This window comes from Crotalus tigris, unplaced genomic scaffold, assembly GCF_016545835.1.
Source record: "Crotalus tigris isolate CLP2741 ecotype Arizona unplaced genomic scaffold, ASM1654583v1 scf7180000024308.805542, whole genome shotgun sequence".
Classification (NCBI taxonomy): Eukaryota; Metazoa; Chordata; class Lepidosauria; order Squamata; family Viperidae; genus Crotalus; species Crotalus tigris.
This window is the reverse complement of record NW_024100480.1, coordinates 675,001-685,158: the sequence shown is the minus strand read 5'-3', so window position 1 is coordinate 685,158 and position 10,158 is coordinate 675,001. Positions and strand designations below refer to the sequence as shown.

General features: G+C 47.5%; 1 protein-coding gene and 1 long non-coding RNA gene across 5 annotated transcripts in view; one reads left to right on the top strand and one right to left on the bottom strand.

Moving 5' to 3' along the window:
* Positions 1-2,147: 2,147 nt before the first annotated feature.
* Positions 2,148-10,158, bottom strand: part of CHCHD3 (coiled-coil-helix-coiled-coil-helix domain containing 3) — a 162,184-nt gene continuing 154,173 nt past the window's right edge. For 3 of the 4 annotated variants that reach the window (XM_039324743.1, XM_039324746.1, XM_039324744.1), the window contains 2 exons: positions 8,518-8,653; positions 2,148-2,824 (listed from right to left, as the gene is read on the bottom strand). In XM_039324743.1, the coding sequence (XP_039180677.1) occupies positions 2,708-2,824; positions 8,518-8,653 (253 nt within the window). In that variant the 3' untranslated portion in view covers positions 2,148-2,707. Of the gene's footprint in view, positions 2,830-8,517; positions 8,654-10,158 lie in introns of all 4 variants that reach the window. The other variant, XM_039324745.1, reaches the window with a different exon arrangement.
* Positions 2,904-7,553, top strand: LOC120299687. The gene is made up of 3 exons (XR_005554473.1): positions 2,904-3,090; positions 3,853-3,947; positions 6,907-7,553. It is a non-coding gene; the product is annotated as an uncharacterized LOC120299687 (long non-coding RNA).

The following is a 10,158-nucleotide window of genomic DNA, read 5'->3' as shown; positions in this document are numbered from 1 at the left end:
GCTCCATTGTGGTCGTTAAGTCGAGGACATCGTGCTTTACTACCTTGCGGTCGGGAAAGGAGGATATTTGCACATTGGAGTGGCACTGTGGGAAGGCCGGGATTTCTCGACCTTGCCAAGTTTAAGACTGTGGATTTCAGAACGGCAGTTTTTATTTACAGCAGGGGTGTCCAATCTTGTGGACTTCAACTCCCAGAATTCCCTAGCCATGCTGCCTGGGGAATTCTGGGAGTTGACATCCACCCATCATAAAGCATGCTGCCTGGGGGATTCTGGGAGTTGAAGTCCATTCATCTTAAAGCATGCCGGCTGGGGAATTCTGGGAGTTGAAGTCCACCCATCTCAAAGCATGCTAGCTGGGGAATTCTGGGAGTTGAAGTCCACCCATCTTAAAGCAAGCTGGCTGGGGAATTCTGGGAGTTAAATCACACATCCTAAAGCAGTGGTTCTCAACCTTTTTAATGCCACGACCCCCAACCGGTCGTAAGTCGAGGACTACTCAACCAATCGTAAGTCGAGGACTACTCAACTGGTGCAGCACCGTTTGCAGAATGGGACTTTTGGCGGGCTCAGCAGGGCAGAGACAGCCTGGACAATTCCTATTGGCTTTTGAAAGCCAATAGAATTAGACTCTATTCAAGAGAGTCTATTCTATTGGCTTTCAAAAGCCAATAGAATAAAAGGGAGTAGCACAGCTAAGGAAAAGGGGGAAAAAATGGCGGACTGCATTGTTTGGCGACCCCCGTGAAATGGTCATTCGACCCCAAATGGGGTCCCGACCCACAGGTTGAGAACCACTGTCCTAAAGCATGCCGCCTGGGAGATTCTGGGAGTTGAAGTCCACCCATCTTAAAGCATGCCGCCTGGGGGATTCTGGGAGTTGAAGTCCACCCATCTCAAAGCATGCTAGCTGGGGAATTCTGGGAGTTGAAGTCCACCCATCTTAAAGCAAGCTGGCTGGGGGATTCTGGGAGTTGAAGTCCACAGGTTTTCAAATTGCCAAGGTTATGCAGCCCTGACTGTTACTGCAAAGCTTATCTGGGAAAACCCGTAGCCACTGCACAAAGAACCTTTTTCGGAGAAAGCAAAAGGAGCCGAGTGTAGAGTTCCATTTTTAGGGTGGCTGCTGGCTTGACTGACGCTGATCGAAGATAGTTAAGGCAACTGACATTGATTGAAGGGGAGGCTGGTGCTGTGACTGCAGAACTCTGGCGAGATCAGGCTATCTTGATGAATTAAATGGGGTTGCTGTGAGGAGCGAGTCTAAATAACTCCCGGATAAGTCTTTCCGAGGCTGGAAGGAATATTGGATTCCTGAAAAGGTTCGGAGTTAAAATTGAGCAAGTGTTGCCCAGCAGGAAATGTCAAAGCAGAAAGGGTGGAAGACGCGTCTCCAGAAGGCTGATCACAGAGGTTACTGGATCCCAAAGCTGTGTTCGTGTATGGTTTAGCAAAGTAGCCCTTTTTCATGCTTTGCAGATATGCAACCGCAATCAAATTGGCTATCTTATTGTTTGCACTATAATGCATTATCTAAAGTGCAATCTAGCTGTATGTTTTTCACACTTAGCAACTTTTAAGAGGGGTGGACTTCAACTCCCAGAATTGCCCAGCCAGCCTGCTTTAAATGTGTGGACTTCAATTCCCAGAATTGCCCAGCCAGTCTGCTTTAAGATGGATTTCAATTCCCAGAATTCCCCAGCTAGCATGCTTTAAATGGGTACACATCACATGAATGAATGAATGTATATATAAATGTTCTGTTTTCAAAATTTTCCGTACGGTTTTTATGCCTTTAACACAGTGTTTCTCAACCTTGACCATTTTAAGGCATGTGGACTTCAACTCCCAGAATTCCACAGCCAGCAATGCTGGCTGTGGAATTCTGGGAGTTGAAGTCCACATGCCTTAAAATGGTCAAGGTTGAGAAACACTGCTAACATTTTACATGTATCCTGTCCAACGTCCCTCTATAAGACAGACCGGCGTTTCCTAAATCTGATTCATCAATCCATCCATAAAATAAACATCAGCAGCTTCAGCGTGTCACCAGGGATGTAGGGGCCTGTGTGTGTGTTTTGTGTGTGGGAGTGAGACAATTTCCTGCACCTCCCCATCCCGGAAGAACATCAGCCAAGTTCTTGTGCTCCGTTTGCAAAAAAACAACAACACCTTTTTTTATTACAGATACATAATTGTCAATACTTGGTGTCAGCCCGCCGGTACATATAGGATGCAACCGGACGCCTTAATCATGATTTGCAAATCAAGGACTTTCCATGCTGTGGTGGTTTCTGAGACAGGATTCCAGCACGACCGAGATTCGGAGCGTCGAGGACGACCGTTCTGCAATAAATTAAACCGCACCTTCTCCGTGATCCAAAAAGGACACTATAAAATTTGGAAGGTGGGTGGGAGCGGTGAAAACAATAAGATTTTGAGGGGGGTGGGTGGGTGGGAAGAGGTCTTTCACTAAGGCAGGGGTGTCCAAAGCTGGGCCACTTTAAGACTTGTGGACTTGGCCCAGCTTGGACACCCCATCCGAAAGATTCAGATTTTGCTTCCCTTCAATTACCAGTTAAGTGGGTTATGTGTTAAGCCGTTGCTAGTCTAATGAAATGAGTATTGTGGCGGTGATGCCGAAGCCAGGCGGCTCGCTGCTGTCGATCTGGGCCTTCTGGAGTGGGTGCTCTGTCTGTCTGCCCTGTCAAGGGCCGCTGGATCCTTCCGGAATAACCATCCTCCCCATCCTCCCAGCTGTTGGGAACTGAAGTGGAGGGAGGGGTGTTCCATGCGCAGCAGATATTAGCCTCCCCGACCAGCACTGCACTGCAAGAGAAGAAGGAGAAAAAAAACAAGGGAGGGAAAGAGAGAGAGAGAGAGAGGGAGAAAGAAAGAAAAAATCAAAATAAGGAAGCAGATCTGGTCCAGAAAACTAGAAGTGAAGGCCTATATATAATAGAATAGAGAAGGGAGAGCCTGTTGGGTCTATTGGTTAAGGCACCGGGTTAGAAAACGGGAGCTGGTGAGTTCTTCCTGCATTAGGAGTGAAAGCTGGCTGGGTGACTTTGAGCCAACCACCAGGAGACAGTGAGTTCTAGTCCCGCCTTAGGCATGAAAGCCAGCTGGGTGGCATTCTATTCTATTCTATTCTATTCTATTCTATTCTATTCTATTCCTTATTCCATTTCCTATTCCATTCCTTATTCTAAGCGAATTGTTGTAAGTCGAGGACAACCTATACTTTCCCATTTTTCCTTTTTTTTTTTTGGGTCAAGTTTTTGATACCCCCTGGCCAGCTGGATGGGGGGTTGGGGGTCACCACAACATGAGGAACTGTATTAAAGAGTCGCGGCATTAGGAAGGTTGAGAACCACTGTTCTATTCTATTCTATTCTATTCTATTCTATTCTATTCTATTCTATTCTATTCTATTCTATTCTTCCTTCTTACTCTATATTCTACTCTATTCTATTCTTCCTTCTTATTCTATATTCTATTCTATTCTATTCTATTCTATTCTATTCTATTCTATTCTATTCTATTCTATTCTATTCTATTCTATTTATCCTATCCTATCCTCCATTCCATTCTATTCTCTATTCCATTCCCTTCTCTCAGTTACCAATCCTGAAACATTTAGAGACTGCTAGGTTAGGAAAATATTCTATTCTTTTCTTTCCTACTCCTATTCCATTCCATTCTATGCTATTCTATTCATTATTTTATGTTTTTATTTTATTTATGGTATTTTATTTTTATGTTCTCATTTTATTTTATTTTATTTTTATTTGCATCCCCTCTTGCTGTGTAAAATTGAACTACTGGCTTCATTAACTTTGTGTTTTTCAGAGGAACGATCGCCGTTGTCTCTCTCTGTGTGTGTTTGGGCTACAGAGGAGAGGAACCGAGCAGACCCCTGCTTCTTCCCTTCAGGTATCCACCAGGTGAGCCAAAAAAACACAGGTGATTCTCCATCATCTGCAGTTTGCTGACTTGAAAAAAAAAAACAATTTTTCTGCGGGGGGGGGGGGGGAGAAGCTCTGCGTGACACAAGGAAGATTGAGCTGAGCACGCAGGGGTGTGTGTGTGTGTGTGTGTGTGTGTGTGTCCTTTCTGGCATTTGAAGCTGCCACAGCTACAGCTGCACCATTTTGGATTAATTGCTCAGAAGAAAAGTTGCTAATGTGGGATGTTTCCCCTGATTGTAAACAAAACTCTTGCTTGCGTGCCAAATTATTCAGGGCATCCATATCAGTCAGGACTGTAAATTATGAAGGCAGCAGAGCTTAATGGGCGATGAGCTTTCTGGAGCTGGTGGAGTTTTAACAACTGTTAGCCCTCCAAGGTAGTCCAGAAAACCAGCACGGAACGTAGTCCTCGACTTACGATCACAACTGGAACCAGAATATCTGCGGTTAAGCAAGGCAGGAGATTCAGAGAGCCTCACCCAATTTTATAACCTTTTTTGCCCGCCACGGTCGTTAAGCAAATCAGCACTGTCACTAAGTGAAGCACCGAGCCATTAAGCGAATCCAGCTTCCCCCATTGACTTTGCTTAATGAGAGCCGGCTGGGAAGGTTGCAAGTGGCGATCATGGGACACCCCACCCCCTCTCCCAGGGATGCTGCAATCATGCTAAATCCATGACAGTTGCCACGGGTTCGAATTTTGATCAAGTGACTTGCAGGGACGCTGGGACAGTGGTTAAGGGCGAGGACCCGGTTGGTAAGTCACTTTTTTTCAGCAACGTTGTTAAATTCAGGAGTAGCCAAGGTTGCCTACTCCTGTTCTAGGAGGCTCACTGCTTAGAACAGGAAGACTTAGGACAGGGGTAGGCAACCTGGGTTCTTTTATGGCTCGTGGACTTCAATTCCCAGAATCCCTCAGCCAGCCTGGCTCAGCTTGGAAACCTCTCCCTTTCCCCTCAGCGTGGCTGGCTCAGGAATTCTGGGAGTTGAAGTCCACAAGTCATAAAAGAGCCAAGGTGGCCTAACCCTGGTATAGGATCTCCTGTTTGAGTAGGGGGTTAGTAGTAACAGTAGTAAAGTTGGAAGGGACCTTGGAGGTCATCTAGTCCAACCCCCTGCTCAGGCAGGAAACCCTACACCATTTCAGACAAATGGCTGTCCAGTCTCTTCTTAAAAACTTCCAGTGTTGGAGCATTCACTGCTTCTGGAGGCAGGCTGTTCCACTGATTCATTGTTCTCACTGTCAGAAAGTTTCTCCTTAGTTCTAGGTTGCTTCTCTCCTTGATCAGTTTCCATCCGTTGCTTCTTATCCTGCCTTCAGGTTGGACTAGAACAGGGGCAGGCCACCTTGGCTCTTTGATGACTCAGTTGTGACTTATTTTATTAAATCACGATTTAACATAGTGCAATGTCTGCAAAATTTGGGTGCATGCACAGTCCTGCATTTTTTTCCATCACTTTTTAAAAGAGAGATTGGTCTCCAAGTTGGAAAGACTGGTTTGAAGTAGCGTGTCCAATTTTCAGCAGCAACCAGCATCTAAGGCAGGGGTAGGCAACCTTGGCTCTTTTATGACTGGTGGACTTCAACTCCCAGAATTCCTGAGCCAGCCTGGCTCAACTTGGAAACCTCTCCCTTTCCCCTCAGCATGGCTGGCTGAGGAATTCTGGGAGTTGAAGTCCATGAGTCATGAGGGGGCCATAGTTCCCTCATGCTGGCTCAGGAATTCTGGGAGTTGAAGTCCACCAGTCATAAAAGAGCCAAGGTTGCCTACCCCTGTCCTAAGTCCTCCTGTTCTAAGCGGTGAGCCTCCTAGACCAGGGGTAGGCAACCTTGGCTCTTTTATGACTCATGGACTTCAACTCCCAGAATTCCTGAGCCAGCATGGCTCAGCTTGGAAACCTCTCCCTTTCCCCTCAGCATGGCTGGCTCAGGAATTCTGGGAGTTGAAGTCCACCAGTCATAAAAGAGCCAAGGTTGCCTACCCCTGGTGTAGGCCTTACTTTTGGGGAAACATGACATCATACAAGGCTTGAAACTATCTTCTTGGCTATTAAGCGAACACTGTGGGACATTAAGTGAATGCCGGGGTTGTTAAGGAAACCAAAGATTTGCTACAGGGCAGCTTTGTCAAAAGTCAGAAGGGAGTGTTCAGTTTTTAGCAAAAACGCTATAAAACACGGTCACGGATAGCAGGACGCCGCAAACAGCCTTAAATGAGGCTCCGTTGGCAAGCGCCCTATGTTTGGTTACATGACTGCAGCAGGGGCCCAATTTCAAATCTGGGTTAAGTTCCCTTTTGGGGGTGGTGGTCGTAACCTCAAACGGTCGTAAGTCAAGGACTACCTGTATGTAGTACTGGTAGCCCTCGACGTACAACCACGACTGAGCCCATTTCTGTCTCCAAGCAAGAGAGTTGTAAAATACGCTTTGCCCCATTTTCTTGCCACAGCCGTTAAGTGAATCCCTGCAGTCATTAAGCGAGGACCCCGGTCATTAAGTGAAATCTGGCTTCCTCATTGGTTTTGCTGGTCAGAAGGTCGCAAAAGAAGATCACATGACCCCGGGACACCAATTTTGTGTCCAAATTTTGACCACGAGCAGTGGGGATCCTGCAGCGGTCGTTTACAGAATTTACAGAATTCAGGAGGGACTGGAACTGTCGTAAGTCGAGGACTCTCTGTATAGGCCCTAAGTAGTTCAGGAGGAAGCGTTCCTCTAAAACGTGCAGGCTGGGTGGGGAGAGGCTTCCGAGAAAAACTGCGACGTGTTTTCGCGTGCCAGCAAGCAAAGCCGGACGGAGACGCGTTCTCCGTTTCTCTTCTATTGAGAGCGAGTTATAAACGGAGAGCATCGAACGAGCAACGTGAAAACACCAGGAAGGCGGTGTGAATAAAGATGGCCCTAATTGTCTTCTTCTTTCTCGGCTCTTTCCAGATGGTCGCTGCCAGTTTCCGGCACTCTCGAGACAACACTCGCGCACAAAAAGAAATTCTGGCCGGCTGCCTCGATAGCCATTATCATCTTGCTTGCTCTGGACACGCAGAGGCACAAAGGAAGGGAATGAGAGGCTGTCTCCAGCCAAAAAAGGACTCCCGGACCGTCCCCATCCATCCGAGAGGGACTTAAGAGAGCGCGCTGGCTGGCGGGCCAACTTGGTTGAGACCGGGATAATAAAAACCACAAGTGGGTTTCATTTAAAAAAAGCAGAGCCAAATGGAGGTGCGCTGCCTGCCGCTGACAATCTTGCCTGAAAAGCTGTTGGCCGAAAGCCATTTCGACATCCTCGGTGTTAAAAGATAAGAGCGGAGCAAAAACTCGCAACATGTTGAACAGCCGCGGATTTCAGAGGACGGCTCGGCAATTGCCCATCGAGGAGAAAAGGTCAAGCGCAAAGAATCAGGTGCATCGGTTAGGTTGCCGCGTCGGTTTACAGCTAGTCCCCGGCGCACAGCTACAACTGAGCCCAAAATTGTCATTGCTAAATGGGGGGTTTTTTTGCTCCATTTTATGACCTTCTTGCCACAATGGTTAAGCCAGTGGTTCTCAACCTTTTTAATGTTGCGATCCCCAACTGGTCGTAAGTCGAGGACTACCCAACCGGTCGTAAGTCAGGGACTACTCAACTGGTGCAGCACCGTTTGTAGAATGGGACTTTTGGAGGGCTCAGCAGGGCAGAGACAGCCTGGACAATTCCTATTGGCTTTGGAAAGCCAATAGAATTAGACTCTATTCAAGAGAGTCTATTCTGTTGGCTTTCAAAAGCCAATAGAATAAAAGGGAGTAGCACAGCTAAGGAAAAGGGGAAAAAATGGCGGACTGCGTTGTTTGGCGACCCCCGTGAAATGGTCGTTCGACCCCAAATGGGGTCCCGACCCACAGGTTGAGAACCACTGGGTTAAGCGAATCGCTGCAGTTGCTAAGCGAATCACACAATCGTAGAGTGAAATTGGCTTCCCCATGGAGTTCGGTTGTCAGGAGGTCTCAAAAAGGGGGGGCACATGACCCCCGAGGGACACAGCATAAATATGAATTGGTTGCCAAGGGTCTTAATTTTGATCTCCTGGTGATTGGCCCAAAGTCACTCAACCAGCTTTTGTGGCTAAGGCGGGACTAGAACTCACAGTCTCCTGGTGATTGACCCAAAGTCACCCAGCAGGCTTTCATGCCTAAGGCGGGACTAAAACTCACCGTCTCCTGGTGATTGGCCCAAAGTCACTCAAATGGCTTTCTTGGATAAGGTGGGACTAGAACTCACGGTCTCCTGGTGATTGGCTCAAAGTCACTCAACTGGCTTTCATGGGTAAGGCGGAACTAGAACTCCCCGTCTCCTGGTGATTGGCCCAAAGTCACCCAGCTGGCTTTCATGTCTAAGGCAGGACTAGAACTCACAGTCTGCCACTTTCTAGTCTGGTGCCTTAAGCCCTGGACCAAACTGGCTAGCATAATGTAATATAACAATGGCCTGAGTTAGGATTTGTTGGGCGTTGTCACCCCATCACAATCGCAACAAGTCCCGTGTGAAGAAGGCTAAACTTTTGCACCCACCTGCCGAGCGTGCTGGACACACTTGAAGTACTCAGCGGCCAAAGCTGAGCAGCTGAGGGTCTCCTTTGGGTTCTGCTGATAGCACTGGAAGATCTGGTTCTGGAGATCTACACACACGGGATCAGTCTTGTACCGCCTGGAGGAGCGGAAGAGGAGAGAGAAGGAAGAGTTACACAACTTCAAAGAATTGTGCTCGCACGTGAAGCGTTGCACCCTCAAGGCTCAAAATAACAGAAAGTCGAACTAAAAAGGGACCCCCGAGGTCTTCTAGTCCAACCCTCGGTTCAAGCAGGAGACCCTCACAGAATCATAGAACCACAGAGCTGGAAGGGGCCTTGGAGGTCATCTAGTCCAACCCCCTGCTCACGCAGGAGACTCTATACCATTTTAGACAAATGGCTGTCCGGTCCCCTTTTTTAAAAGCACCCACAACTTCTGCCGTTGTAAACCAAGTTCCTAACAATGATCTCGTTTAGCAGCAGAAATTTTGGGCTCAGTTGTGCTCGTAGGTCGAGGACTTACCTGCACTGTTTTACCTCTCCTTTGATCTCTTAAGTACAGGTAGTCCTCGACTTACGATAATTCATTTAGTGACTGTTCGAAGTTACCGTGGCACTGACTTACACACCAACAAACGCTGCAGGGATCAAAATTCAGCCGCTTGGCTACTGACTCGTATTTACGACGGTCGCCACGTCCCCGGGGTCACGTGATCCCCTTTTACGACCTTCGGACAAGCAAAGTCAATGGGGGAAAAGCCGGATTTGCTTAACATCCGTGTTGCCAACTGAACTACTGAGGCGACTTACTTAACAACCGTGGCATGGAGGCTTGTAACACGGGGCAAAAACTATCTCATTTAGCAACAGAAAGTTCAGGCTCCGTGGTGGTCGTAAACTGAGGACTGCCTGTACGGCTCTTCCTCTCGGTAAATAAATGCGATTAAAGCTGCGGAGCCCTCAGCCGTTGCCTTCCTGCAGGTGTTCTTCCAGGGGCATTTTTGCAAAAACCAGGGCGGCAAAAAGATTCTTGTAAGATCCCCGGGATGTGGTCACGCTGCAGCCCTTGCCACTTTGTTTTAATAAAGTCCCTGTCGATCGAAAACAGATTTCTAATGCATCAGACAAGGAATGGGGTGGAGGAGAAATTAAATTCCCATTGACCGAGCCATTTTTTCCCCCTCTGCAATTAAACTCGGATAGCGGCTTTAAAATAACGTAATGCAGGGGCTGATTGTGTTCCTTATTGCACCGTTTCCACGCTGGGCAGAGAGACCAAGACACACAAAGAATAAAAAAGGGCACTTTTACACATATAATCTGTATATTAATATCACCCTGTTAAATGTCTAGGCCAGGGGTGTCTAACTGCCGGCCCATGGGCCGGATGCGTCACTGGGAAACCGCGCCCACTCCATTGCCAGCAATGGGGAAAAAATTCCGATACGTTGCACGACATCACATAACATCACAAGTTTGACCTGTCTGGTCTAGGCACTTGCAAGCCACTTCCAAATAATAAGAGGGTTTATTCCTACCCCAATAAATGGCCCCTAGAACCCAAAATATCCCCAACAGCCAGTTTCTTTAGCTGTTAGATCAGGGGTCCTCAACCTACAGATTGCGGCCCACTACTTGCCAC